General features: G+C 43.1%; 1 protein-coding gene across 2 annotated transcripts in view; it reads left to right on the top strand.

The window, feature by feature from the left end:
• The window catches only part of LOC137434230 (uncharacterized), a 43,590-nt gene extending 32,234 nt beyond the window's left edge, over window positions 1-11,356 (top strand). Inside the window, exons 10-12 of one of the 2 annotated variants that reach the window (XM_068127027.2) lie at window positions 3,389-3,580; window positions 10,015-10,153; window positions 10,738-11,356. In XM_068127027.2, the coding sequence (XP_067983128.2) occupies window positions 3,389-3,580; window positions 10,015-10,153; window positions 10,738-10,953 (547 nt within the window). In that variant the 3' untranslated portion in view covers window positions 10,954-11,356. The remainder of the gene's footprint in view (window positions 1-3,388; window positions 3,581-10,014; window positions 10,154-10,737) is intronic. The other variant, XM_078785342.1, reaches the window with a different exon arrangement.
• Window positions 11,357-14,754: the final 3,398 nt, after the last annotated feature.

Below are 14,754 nucleotides of genomic sequence, written 5' to 3' on the forward strand. Positions count from 1 at the left end.
ACTTGTATGAGCAGTTTCCGGGCAGGATGTTGGTCGGGTCTTCCTGGCCGTGAAGCCACGCCACGCGCTCCTTTCCTGCTCTGTCAAACCTCGCGCTTCGATGCTTTTCCGGCTGGCTTTGTTTACACGCCTTTAATAAAATAATGGTTCTGCCCGCTTTCCTTTTCTGCTCACGGTGGAGGACATGACGGCGATGCAAGATCCCATCGCGTTTTCATGGCTGTAGAATGATGTGCCTATCCCTTTATCGAATTAACCATCTTTGTTAAAGTAACTCGACAGGACCAAGACATCCGTTAATTGTTAAGTCGAATCTGATTTGAGAGTCATTATTTTTGCTGGGATAATATCAGGTAAGGGAGTGCGGGCAACTTCGTTGAGAAAGGTTGGACATGAGCGTAGTAGAAGCTCAAATTAAACAAAGTGAATTTTTTTAAAAGTAAGAAAGTAGATAGAAAACGATTGTAGTTGTAGATGAATACAATAGGTACGCACACTCGCCTCTAAGCTGTCTAGCCTGGGTTTGAATCCCAACCCACCTATAAATTATCATCCAGGTGTTCCACAGGCAGTGCCGTGTGCGTCGTCCCATGGATGGGCGTTCAACCTGGCATCCCGTCTGTTGACATGTTGGTTAACGTTAAAGATCCCACGGCGCCCTTCCTGAAGAGTAGGCGAGCCATCGTGGGCACCATGAACAAATTACAAATTCCTGCCCTAACTCCTGCAAGGAAGGCAATGGCAAGGCACTCAAAATAACCCAGGAAGCTGCTTTGGTGGCACTGACCCTCTGTGAAGAGTATGGTACATCAGAGAGAGAAAGACAGAGAGATCGAGGATAATACAATGTTGTAGTTGGTAAAGTCTGAGTCCAATCATTTGTTTCTTTTTTTTTTAATACAAGATCGAGGCTCGTGTAAGAGCTAACATCAATCACAAAACAAACGGACACACAAAACATACAACGAAGGGAGCGGGAGACAAGATGGGGAGAGAGAGGGAAGCACACAAGTACAACAGCAGAGAGCAGGGACATCGGGAGATCTGTGGGAGGGAGAGGGCTTGGGGGGAGGAGGGGTGGGAAGGGGGGGGGGGGTGGGGAGAGGAATAAAACACATGGACTCTGCTAGAAATTCCAGGAAAGAAAAAAAAAAGTCGGTATTTCAAAATAAAAGTGGATCTGGGGTGAATTAACGGGGGTAGAAGAGATCAAGGGTTTGGATGGGGGAAGATAAGAGATGGTGGTGACCAGCTGTTTTAAAGACCTGGAGGAAGGAGTGGGATTGAAGGGAGTGGGGAAGTTTGTTCCAGAAACAGGAGAAAAGGGGAATGAAGGAAGGTGAGCAGAGAGCCTTGATTTTGGCAGTTTCACCATAAGAGGGTTGCTCGCAGACCTTGTGCGACCTGTAGGAATATTTGGGGGACAGAGCTGGGGGAGCAAGGCCGGAGACGATTCGGTAGAAGACAGAAAGACCACCAACCTGCCTGCGGTGAGTGAGTGAAAGACCCTCACAATCAGCTTCATCGCGGGAGATTCCAATGATTCTGAAAGCTTACTTCTCATAAAGCACATAAATATCACTTGGATTTAAGGGAAGAGAAAGAGGGTAGGAGGTGTTATGGACGGTCATGGAGCTGTGCAGGGATCACCAGCATTGAAGAGGTCAGAGAGGAGTCTAATCCTCGAAATCCAAGTAAAACAGCACCATCGGAAAAGCAAGAGACATGACGGAGGCCGATGTCGGTATTAATACCTGGTACATACCAGACGTTTTTGGAAAGTCATATAAATTTGGACAGTTCATCAGTATGATGGAGGTGGGGCGGCAGGTGGCTTTCAGACTTGATACATTGTTGACCAAAAATGAATGGTAAAAATTGTGGGTGTTGTAGAACACTAAAGTCATAGAGCTGACACACGATAGCACAGAATGTCCTAAACGACAGCATCAGTAGTACAATCTCTCCTCAGTATCGTGATCCGTGATCCATCCAGTAGACCAAATTAACGGATTGAAGTTTTTCGGTGTAAATTGAAGTCAAACACTCATTTGCGAGATAAGACTTGTTAAAGGTATCAGCTGGTGTAATTTCCCAGAAAATGATGTGGTGTGCGCCAGGCTTGATGCGAATAAAGATACCAAGCGGGATGGGGAGACATCATTCCCTGGCAGGATTGCGCTGCCCACGCCGACCTCGTCGACATGTACGAGTAAAATCGAAGGGATAAAGAACGTTTGCAGTTCACTGCCTCGATTATGTATACAAAAAGAGAAAAAAAGAAAGAAAAAAAAAGAGGTACTTTGACGATAATGGGGACGGAGCAATGCGTGCAACGAAGGTGGATTGTTACCCTGCGCTCGCGAAGCGAAAAGTGACGTTAAGCATTCGGGTAAGTACGTGTGCCATACGTGTCTGCATTAAAAAAAAATTCATTTTCTTGGCAACCGTTGCTCCGATTGACATGAAATTTTCACCACAGGTGCGCCTCCTCCTCGAGAATATTTTAATGATTATTATGACGTCATAGGTCACGTGGTACAGGCGCCATCTTGGAAAAACTTCACACCTATATATCTCTGAAACCACTCCATGGAAAAAATTGAGACCTGGCTCATTGTCAACTACTCCCCATGGGGAATAAGATATGTTAATGATGATGTCATCGGTACCTTTGTTATGACGTCATAATTCGACAAATACAACACATCCATCCGATCATTATTTTAAAAATTTCAGCAACTGTTGGTGTGATGGACACGAAATTTTCACCGTAGGAGCGACTCCTCCGTTAGAATATTTTAATGATAATCATGACGTCATAGGTCATGTGGTACTGGCGCCATCTTGGAAAAAAACGAAAAATGTTGCACCTCTATATCTCCAAAACCGCTCTATGGGAAAAACTGAAACGTGGCTCATTGTAAATAACTCCATATGGGGAATAGGTGTTGTTACCGATGACGTCATTGGTGCCACAATTATGACGTCATAATTCAACAGGGACAACGCTTAGTCTGATCAGTTTGAAATGTATTGAGCGTGGTCTATGCAACAATTATATTAGAGAATATAAACTTATGATGTCATCGCTCACGTGGTATGGCAGCCATATTGGATCAAATAAAAAAGAATGTTCAAAAACAGAAGAGTTGGCTCGCAACAAGTTGACTGCGCAGGGTAAGTTTCTATGAATACCATCTAGTTTGAAAAGGTAATTGCATATATACGTCGGGTTAGAGAGATTAGAAAGGTCAATTACTGGGGTGAGTGAATGAGCAGGTAGGATGCTTCATATCGGCGCTTTGTGCGAAGCTTCCTTTTTCTATCAAGAGCCGCTCGTCACTCGGCCCTAGTTTGAGAAGATCACTCGTCTCTTGTGCCACAGTTACCGAAGGTTTAGTCGATGCGACGAGATCTCTGCTCCTTCGCGTCATTCTTCCTGGCTCTCTGCTCTCTCCTCGGATAGCCAGTGCGGCAGCGACGTCACGGTCGGTGCTCCAGGTGATCACACAAATGCTCCCTCAGCTTTGAGGGACATTTGGGTGCCTCTCACAGACCCAGGCAATGGACGCTGCAGGTGATGATGCATGTTTGTCTGTAGTCTAAGCAGAAAGAAACTCTTGATCAAAAAACCAAATTTTCAATGTCGTTCCATCCATTTTAACATGTTTTTTTTTCCTGTTAATTACCTTAAGGCCTGTTAATTACCTTAAGGCCTTACTTTAAGGCCTTCACCATTCTCCAGCATGCTATCCTTCAAAAGAGACAGTGAGTTGGCCCATATACCTATTTATATAGCATTTGCACCTTTATCTCATCATTAATGATCCATCATTCCTTTTGACTATGAGGACATCTGCCCTGGTCCTGGATCTAAGTAAATTACTGACATTGGATGAACATGAAAGCTTTACTTTGCTTCATGGAGAACCCTTTCAGTTCTGTCCAACTCAAGCAATATGCAGCAAGGTTCCTGTACCAGGAAATGATCCTGTAACTGGATATTGTTTTGTCTAAGGATCATGGAGGAGCTTGTACATGTATCGCACACTAGGACATAGACATTAGGAGATGCCATTGTGCTTTTACATGTACAAAGACATCATTGGGAGACAATATAGAAAGCACCACAGTATGTAGGATATGAACCTGGGATTCCGGCATCAATTTAGACAAGGATAATTGCTTGGGGTCTCATCTTGGAGGTCTCAAGCAGAGGTTTCATTTTGGAGGAGGTGGTGGCACATTTTTTATAGCTTTTTTACACAATGACCCACCAGAGAATATAATGATTTCGTACAAACCAGATTTGATGGTGTAATTGATGGCGCGTGCGCTCCGAGTCTGGGAAGTCGGCAGTTTCAACCCCGGCCGAGTCATACCAAAGACTTTAAAACCTGTACGTGCTGCTGCTTTGCTTGATGCCCAGCACTTAAAGATAGAACATGGACAAATCCCATTGGTGAGGATGAAATTCTTCTTTTATTGTCTGGCTGAGTGCGGAGAGAAAAGCAACATCATAAAAATATATGTCGGCGCTGGTACCCAGATTCCTCCAGGAAATGAATTCACTTCCCCCAAGCCAAGTGGTTGTGTTTATCTGAAGTTAATTCAGGTGTTCTCATGTAGGTGTAGGTGTAGGTGTGTGTGTGTGTGTGTGTGTGTGTGTGTGTGTGTGTGTGTGTGTGTGTGTGTGTGTGTGTGTGTGTGTCTACGTGCACTATCTGTTCCAGTTCATCCATGAGCCTCAGACCCAGTACAAAAAAAAACAAGATAAATATCTGAAAACATTCTGGAAAAGTAGGGGGCCTGGGGGGTTAAGGGAGGAGGGTCTGGGACGTTATGTATGCAAAAGGCGTGTGTTGTAAGTAAATGGTGAAGAGGGAAACGAGTGATAAGTATCATGGGGATAATGAGGAGTTGATGGAGTTTTTCAGGAGAGAAAGGCAGTTAGGAGAGGGAAGGAGGATACGTGGGGAAGGGGACATCCAACAAAAAACCTTCCAACATTCTACCACTTTGCATATGCAATATGTAGATAGCCTGAACCAGATTGGAGCAGTGCTCGAAGTCATTGTTACCCTCACCAGAGGAGAGGGTACTGTATTGTTTATGGGTCCGTTTGTTTGTAACTTGCAAAATCGAAGATTTTTCAAGTATATTGGTTGGTTGCGTTTGTGGTTCTGTTTGTCTGTTTGTCTGTTTGTTTGTCACCGGCTTACAGGTCTCAATTTTAAACCGATCGTCACGAAACTTCACCAAGCTGTATAGGTCGTCCCAATTGAGAGGCCTATTGTTTTTGGGGTCAAAAGGTCAACATAGGCCAAAGGTCACCAACTTTGCCAAAATTTCTAAAATCCTCAATTTTAACCGATTGACTTGAAATTTGAAGAGAACTTGCATATCTGGTCACTGAATTCAACCACCAAGTATTTTTGAGGTCAACATAGGCCAAAAGGTCAACATAGGCCAAAAGGTCAAATTTCTAAAATCCTCAATTTTAATCCGATTGACTTGAAATTTGAAGATGACTTGCATATCTGGTCACTGAATTCAACCACAAATTATATTTTCGGTGAACATAGGCCGAATTTCTAAAATCACCAATTTTCATTTGATTGACTTGGAATTCCAAGAGGATTTACATGTATGGTCACTGAATTCAACCACCAACTGTTTTTGAGGTCAACATAGGCCAAAAGGCCAATCCAAAAAGGCCAACATAGGCCAATCCTCAATTTTCATCCGATTGACTTGAAAATTGAACAGCATTTGCACATTGAGTCACTAAATAGGGAAACTAACTATTTTTGAGGTCAAAAGGTCAAAGGTCAACTCAAGGTCAACCTTCCAAAATCATCATTTTTCATCTGAAAAATCGTCACTTTTCTTCCTGTTGACCCGAGCTTTGTTCAACATTGTCAATTTTAATCTTGATGAAATGGACAATTTGCTGTATCAATGGAATTTTTTTTCTTGGGGGTGGGGGCGGATTTTACAAGTATCGTGCTCCGCATGACGTCTTCTTGTTTGTTTGTTTGTCTGTCCGCACATCATGTGATAACATAGAGCACAAACGTCACCTGGTGGTAGCCAGCATTACATTTTATCTTTTTTCAACTGAGACCAAGTACCTCCATAAAGTACTACAAATTAAAATGCGAGTATGTCAAAAAGGTATGTCCAATTAGAATGTGAGTGTCTAAAGTACGTCCAATTAGAATGCGAGTGTCTAAAGTATGTCCAATTAGAATGCGAGTGTCTAAAGTACGTCCAATTAGAATGTGAGTGTCTAAAGTACGTCCAATTATAATGTGAGTGTCTAAAGTACGTCCAATTAGAATGCGAGTGTCTAAAGTGCATCCAATTAGAATGTGAGTGTCTAAAGTACGTCCAATTAGAATGCAAGTGTCTAAGGTACGTCCAATGAGAATGCGAGTGTCTAAAGTACGTCCAATTAGAATGTGAGTGTCTAAAGTACGTCCAATTAGAATGCGAGTGTCTAAAGTACGTCCAATTAGAATGTGAGTGTCTAAAGTACGTCCAATTATAATGTGAGTGTCTAAAGTACGTCCAATTAGAATGCGAGTGTCTAAAGTGCATCCAATTAGAATGTGAGTGTCTAAAGTACGTCCAATTAGAATGCAAGTGTCTAAGGTACGTCCAATGAGAATGCGAGTGTCTAAAGTACGTCCAATTAGAATGCGAATATCTAAAGTACGTTCAATTAGAATGCGAGTGTCGAAAGTACGTTCAATTAGAATGTCAGTGTCTAAAGTACGTCCATTTAGAATGCGAGTGTCTAAAGTACGTCCAATTAGAATGCGTGTGGAAAGTACGTTCAATTAGAATGCGAGTGTCGAAAGTATGTCAAATTAGAATGCGAGTGTGTAAAGTACGTTCAATTAGAATGCGAGTGTCTAAAGTACGTCCAATTAGAATGTGAGTGTCTAAAGTATGTCCAATTAGAATGCGAGTGTGTACAGTACGTTCAATTAGAATGTGAGTGTCTAAAGTACATCCAATTAGAATGTGAGTGTCTAAAGTACGTCCAATTAGAATGCGAGTGTCTAAAGTACATCCAATTAGAATGTGAGTGTCTAAAGTATGTCCAATTAGAATGCGAGTGTGTAAAGTACGTCCAATTAGAATGTGAGTGTCTAAAGTATGTCCAATTAGAATGCGAGTGTGTAAAGTACGTCCAATTAGAATGTGAGTGTCTAAAGTACATCCAATTAGAATGTGAGTGTCTAAAGTACGTCCAATTAGAATGCGAGTGTCTAAAGTACATCCAATTAGAATGTGTGTCTAAAGTACGTCCAATTAGAATGCGAGTGTCTAAAGTACATCCAATTAGAATGTGAGTGTCTAAAGTATGTCCAATTAGAATGCGAGTGTGTAAAGTACGTCCAATTAGAATGTGAGTGTCTAAAGTACATCCAATTAGAATGTGAGTGTCTAAAGTACGTCCAATTAGAATGCGAGTGTCTAAAGTACATCCAAAAAGAATGTGAGTGTCTAAAGTACGTCCAATTAGAATGCGAGTGTCTAAAGTACATCCAATTAGAATGTGAGTGTCTAAAGTATGTCCAATTACAATGCGAGTGTGTAAAGTACGTCCAATTAGAATGTGAGTGTCTAAAGTACATCCAATTAGAATGTGAGTGTCTAAAGTACGTCCAATTAGAATGCGAGTGTCTAAAGTACATCCAATTAGAATGTGAGTGTCTAAAGTACGTCCAATTAGAATGCGAGTGTCTAAAGTACATCCAATTAGAATGTGAGTGTCTAAAGTACGTCCAATTAGAATGCGAGTGTGTAAAGTACGTCCAATTAGAATGCGAGTGTGTAAAGTACGTCCAATTAGAATGTGAGTGTCTTAAGTACATCCAATTAGAATGTGAGTGTCTAAAGTACGTCCAATTAGAATGCGAGTGTCTAAAGTACGTCCAATTAGAATGTGTGTCTAAAGTACGTCCAATTAGAATGCGAGTGTCGAAAGTACGTCCAATTAGAATGCGAGTGTCTAAGGTACGTCCAATTAGAATGCGAGTGTCTAAAGTGCATCCAATTAGAATGTGAGTGTCGAAAGTACGTCCAATTAGAATGCGAGTGTCTAAGGTCCGTCCAATTAGAATGCGAGTGTCGAAAGTGCATCCAATTAGAATGCGAGTGTCGAAAGTACGTCCAATTAGAATGCGTGTCTAAGGTACGTCCAATTAGAATGTGAGTGTCTAAAGTACGTCCAATTAGAATGCGAGTGTCTAAAGTACGTTCAATTAGAATGCGAGTGTCTAAAGTACGTCCATTTAGAATGCGAGTGTCTAAAGTACGTACAATTAGAATGCGAGTGTCTAAGGTACGTCCAATTGGAATGTGAGTTGCCTAAAGTACGTTCAATTCGAATGTGAGTGTCTAAAGTACGTCCATTTAGAATGCGAGTGTCTAAAGTACGTCCAATTAGAGTGCGTGTGTAAAGTGCGTTCAATTAGAATGCGAGTGTCTAAAGTACGTCCAATTGGAATGTGTGTCTAAAGTACATCCAATTAGAATGTGAGTGTCCAAAGTATGTCCACTTAGAATGTGAGTGTCTAAAGTACGTCCAATTAGAATGCGTGTCTGAAGTATGTCCAATTAGAATGCTAATGTCTAAAGTACGTCCAATTAGAATACTCGTGTCTAAAGTACGTCCAATTAGAATGCGAGTGTCTAAAGTACGTCCAATTAGAATGCGAGTGTCTAAAGTACGTCCAATTAGAATGCGAGTGTCTAAAGTACGTCCAATTAGAATGCGAGTGTCTAAAGTACGTCCAATTAGAATGCGAGTGTCTAAAGTACGTCCAATTAGAATGCGAGTGTCTAAAGTACGTCCAATTAGAATGCGAGTGTCTAAAGTACGTCAAATTAGAATACAAGTGTCAAAGTACGTCCAATTAGAATGCGAGTGTGTGAAGTATGTCCAATTAGAATGCGAGTGTCTAAAGTACGTCCAATTAGACTGAGCGTCTAAAGTATGTCCAATTAGAATGCGAGTGTCGAACGTACGTCCAATGAGAATGCGAGAATGCAAATGCGAGTGCTTAAAGTACGTCCAATTAGAATGAGAGTATGTCTATAATGTACGTACTATTACAATGTGAATATGTCCACAAAGTACGTACTATTACAATGCGAGTATGTCCATGAAGTACGTACTATTACAATGGGAGTATGTCTATAAAGTGCGTGTATTAAGAACGTGAGTGCATTTATATATAAAGTACAATTATAAAAGCAAGTCTGCGTCAGTAAAATACGTATGTCTATAAAATGCATATGATTGAAACGTGAATCTTGTACAATAAAACCAAAAAATATCTTTGTCCGTTGGATGAACAGAAACATACGTCATCAATGCATCTTTAACACAAAATCACACAAAACAAGTCCCCTCGGGGGTCTGCAACCTCTTTGCTCTTTCTAGTTTATACTTGAACTATGAGAATAAGAAAAACCAGAAGGTGGAACGATGGAAGCAAAACGCTTTGACGTTTGTATAATGGAGGAGGCGATAAAACAGCATCTTGAATTGCATAGAAAACTGCAGTTTCTAACGAACTTCCAGGAAACCAGCTATTTATTCGTGGAGGTACAACTGCTGAGTATCATTGCCTCCTCCAATCACATTTGAATCTCCCCATGTGGAATTTTTATTACTGTTATTTGGTTCAATTATAAAAACTATGAACCAAACCATCGTCACCCACAGTTGAACCACACAAATCTGCACGCTCGATCATGTCAGGTTCCACACACCTCCAGTGCCCCTACTCAGTAGACTGTCAGTGAATTTGGGGACATTACAAGCTTACCCGGCTGGTCAAACACAGACAGCAAACATAGAACAGGACCCGGGGCCTGTCTGGGCCATGTGACGTGCCTCGCATCATGAGCGTGTATTTGGAAATGCTGCTTTGGTTTGGCACTAATGGGGACCATCATGTCCGCCTTTGTTTTCATGTTACTTTGCAGTTGTCGGTTGGATACAAGCCAGGATCTTGAAGGAAATCTCTTGGGAAGTAACCCGGTGAGCCGGCTCGTGTCCGCACGTGGATGTCCCACTGCAAGTAATCCTCAATACAGCCCCATCTGCAGCCAACCCTTGGACAAGGTAGAGTTTGATATCGCTGCACCTTGTTCTGTTTTAACCACCTTCTTATTACCTCCGCAACCAAAGGTGGATGGAGGTTGTTTTCACCCCTGTCTGTTTGTCCGTTTGTTTGCTTGTGAACAAGATATCTCAAAAAGTTCGAAATGGATTCGGACGAAATTTGGCAGACATGTAGCGTATGTGAGAAGGACGAAATGATTAGATTTTGGTGAAGATCCGGATTCGGATTCGGCTACTAGAATTTATTTAAGTGATTATTCACCATTGGGAGATAGGGCCAAAAACGATACATAGCAGGATATCTCAAAAAGTTGAGGACGGATTTGGACGAAACTTGTTGGACAGGTTGTGTGTCTGACAAAGACAAATCGATTCGATTTTGGTGAAGATCTGAATATGGATTCGGATATGAGAATTATTTAATTCTTTAAGTGATTCTTCACCATTGAGTGATATGACCAACCAGGCGGAGGTGTGCTCTCTACCGAGTCCCGTCTAGTTTTGTACTGAAGCGCAAGTCATGTGACTAGTCTCAGATACGCACACAAGCACTTAACCTGCTGCTCTCTGAACGTGTGCAACAGGTGAAACGGTCAACAGTTCAAGCTTTTCAGGAAGATCTGCAGATGGCAGAGCTTCGAATCTCAACCTGGAAAGAGCACCACTTGAGAGAAGCGGCCTATGATCATCGGAATGAAGGGCATTATATTTTGAAAGCATTTGATGATGGAGACAGCTTGAACGGAGAGGTACCTAAGGATGGACGTTTCACTGGAAGACTTACAACCATGCGGGTCTAATCTCCAGAACCTGACTTTCAGGAGTTGATGCAACACCACCAGAGATGTTGCTATCGTGAACGAAGCCTGTTGAAGCAAAGGTGCTGAAGAAGGAAAAACAAAACGACGATATCAATGGGATTGATTGTCTATCTAGGCCACCACCAGAAGAACAGCCAAGTGGCCTGCACCGTTTGGCTTCCCAATGCGGATTTTAAAGTCAAGCTTCAGGTCCCAGAGAGGAAATGAGGAGTTGGTGGTTGGAATGACCTCAAACTGTTCAAAATGTCATGGACTAAATAAACTGCGGTTTCGTCATGTTTCTATTACAATCCGTCAGTTTTCTGAGGCTGTTCATGTGATAACCACCAATGCACCATCCGTCTAATAAAACCAAACAAAACAGTAGCAACAATAAATACAGGTGTATCAAGTGCAGTGTGTTGTGGGTCACCTGTTACGAAGTGTTTGCAATGAAATAAAAATACAACTGCCCTCCGCAGTATGCATACAAAGTGGTAAGGTTCAGGTGATATGTGGATTGGTCCTTACGATATCACAGGGCCAAGACTTTGTCGACACCAGAAAAAAAACAAGCGTTACGCATAGGTCCCCCGTCGGTGAAGTGATGTGAGTTGACAAAGTGGAAGACGCAAGGCGGCCATCTTGGATTTTGACGTGGCGACCAAATTTTCAATAGCGTTCTTCCTTATGCCTAGATACACCCACACACCAGATTATAAGTTGGTACTTCGCTTATTTTTCAAGATATTCCGCTCACAAGGTTCAGACGTACATGGCGGCGGCCATCTTGGATTTTGACGTGGGTTGCACCCACACACCAAATTATAATTCGGCCCTTCGCTTACGTACGCACGCCCGCACGCACGGACGGACGCACACACGGACGGAGGGGAAAACCATATAGTCTAGTAGGAAGACTAGGTCCCCCTGCACCCCCCGGAGATATACTTCTAATCAGTGTTTCTAGATTGGAAAAAATGTGTAGAAAATGACTAGCTATGGCCCCAAGCTGAAAAAATGTCCCACATACCATTTTTATGCAAATTACTGCTGCAAATTTTATGCAAAATTATGCAAATTTTATGCAAATTTTTGATGAGGAGTAGAGTTGAGGGGTCTTTGAGGGCTTCATCGAGGTGCTCTCGGTTGCAAGACTGGGTCATTCTGAGAAGCACAGCAGGGTCAGAGATCATGATGTTCTCCTCCTCAGTGAATCTCTCCATCAACAGCCTCTCCATTGCCTCACACACTGTTTTGAGGCAAAAGAGGGACTTTGCGTAGGCCTTTCCACTGAGAACACCTTTGAGAGATCCACTTGTTACTAGTTGTGCCTCAAAGAGAATCTCTGCATATCCAGAACCACGCATCTTGTGTCCAGTGAGCATCCCGATGTAGTTCATGGATGTGTGGAAGGGTCCAATCGTTACTACATGACTAGCAAATTCATTTGGCCAGCGCCAGATGATGGGAAGGGCTTTCATGCAGACACCCAGATCAAATGTATTCAGGACCCATCTCTGACCCACCTCAGCAGTTGCTGCCTCGGAACGCTTCAGTAGCTCACGAACAACTGCGTTGTCTGTGATCGGTTGGTGGATAGGCGTGCAGTAGTCGACTGTTGATTTGCTGGGTGGGGGAGAACCAGTTGCAGAGGTGAAACCCCCTAGCCCAGGCACAGGCTGCAGGCCATTGCCATGCCATGCAGGCACCAGGCACAGACCGATCACAGACAACGCAGTTGTTCGTGAGCTACTGAAGCGTTCCGAGGCAGCAACTGCTGAGGTGGGTCAGAGATGGGTCCTGAATACATTTGATCTGGGTGTCTGCATGAAAGCCCTTCCCATCATCTGGCGCTGGCCAAATGAATTTGCTAGTCATGTAGTAACGATTGGACCCTTCCACACATCCATGAACTACATCGGGATGCTCACTGGACACAAGATGCGTGGTTCTGGATATGCAGAGATTCTCTTTGAGGCACAACTAGTAACAAGTGGATCTCTCAAAGGTGTTCTCAGTGGAAAGGCCTACGCAAAGTCCCTCTTTTGCCTCAAAACAGTGTGTGAGGCAATGGAGAGGCTGTTGATGGAGAGATTCACTGAGGAGGAGAACATCATGATCTCTGACCCTGCTGTGCTTCTCAGAATGACCCAGTCTTGCAACCGAGAGCACCTCGATGAAGCCCTCAAAGACCCCTCAACTCTACTCCTCATCAAAAATTTGCATAAAATTTGCATAATTTTGCATAAAATTTGCAGCAGTAATTTGCATAAAAATGGTATGTGGGACATTTTTTCAGCTTGGGGCCATAGCTAGTCATTTTCTACACATTTTTTCCAATCTAGAAACACTGATTAGAAGTATATCTCCGGGGGGTGCAGGGGGACCTAGTCTTCCTACTAGACTAATAGTCCCCCCTTCGCTCCCCGGTGCGACGGGGGACAAAAAAGGGAGCAGTCCGATTGTATGAGGAGGAAGGGCACGGGGAGAGTGTGGAGATGGGGATGTGCTTTACTCTCTTTGTAAGATTTTGGAGTCAGGATTATGAGATCTCTGGATATGAGAACCAGGTTGGTGGAGTATGAACGATGGTTGGTGGAGGTGGTCGGACCTCAGGTTGGTGCAAGTAGAGCGAGGATTGGTTGAGGTAGTTGTGACCTAGGGTTGTGAGAGCTCGGATTATGAATGTTCAGAGCGAAGGGTTATGAGAGCTCTGGCTATGAGAGCTCTGGCTGTGAGAGCTACGGTAATGAGAATTCGGGTTTTGAGAATTATATTTATGATATCTTGGTTCACCAGGTTTTTAAGGTTAGGGTTATGAAAGTTGAGAGTTCGGGTTTTGAGAGCTCCGTTTATGAGAGCAAGGATTTTGCGAGCTCAGGCTGTGAGAGCCAGGGTTATGAGTTCTAGCTATGAGAGCCAGGGATATGAGAGTTCTCGCTATGAAAGCCAGGGTTATGAGAGTTCTAGCTATGAGAGCCAGGGATATGAGAGTTCTAGCTATGAGAGCCAGGGTTATGAGAGTTCTCGCTATGAAAGCCAGGGTTATGAGAGTTCTAGCTATGAGAGCCAGGGATATGAGAGTTCTAGCTATGAGAGCCAGGGTTATGAGAGTTCTAGCTATGAGAGCCAGGAATATGAGAGTTCTAGCTATGAGAGCCAGGGTTATGAGAGTTCTCGCTATGAGAGCCAGGGTTATGAGAGTTCTAGCTATGAGAGCCAGGGATATGAGAGTTCTAGCTATGAGAGCCAGGGTTATGAGAGTTCTCGCTATGAGAGCCAGGGTTATGAGAGTTCTAGCTATGAGAGCCAGGGATATGAGAGTTCTAGCTATGAGAGCCAGGGATATGAGAGTTCTAGCTATGAGAGCCAGGGTTATGAGAGTTCTAGCTATGAGAGCCAGGGATATGAGAGTTCTAGCTATGAGAGCCAGGGATATGAGAGTTCTAGCTATGAGAGCCAGGGATATGAGAATTCTAGCTATGAGAGTTCTGGCTATGAGAGCCAGGGATATGAGAGTTCTAGCTATGAGAGCCAGGGATATGAGAGTTCTAGCTATGAGAGCCAGGGATATGAGAGTTCTAGCTATGAGAGTTCTGGCTATGAGAGCCAGGGATATGAGAGTTCTGGCTATGAGAGCCAGGGATATGAGAGTTCTAGCTATGAGAGCCAGGGTTGTGAGTTCTGGCTATGAGCCAGGGTTATGAGAGTTCTAGCTATTGAGAGCCATGGATATGAGAGTTCTAGCTATTGAGAGCCAGGGTTATGAGAGTTCTAGCTATTGAGAGCCAGGGTTAT

Source organism: Myxine glutinosa, chromosome 10 (genome assembly GCF_964187855.1).
Source record: "Myxine glutinosa chromosome 10, kmMyxGlut1.1, whole genome shotgun sequence".
Classification (NCBI taxonomy): domain Eukaryota; kingdom Metazoa; phylum Chordata; class Myxini; order Myxiniformes; family Myxinidae; genus Myxine; species Myxine glutinosa.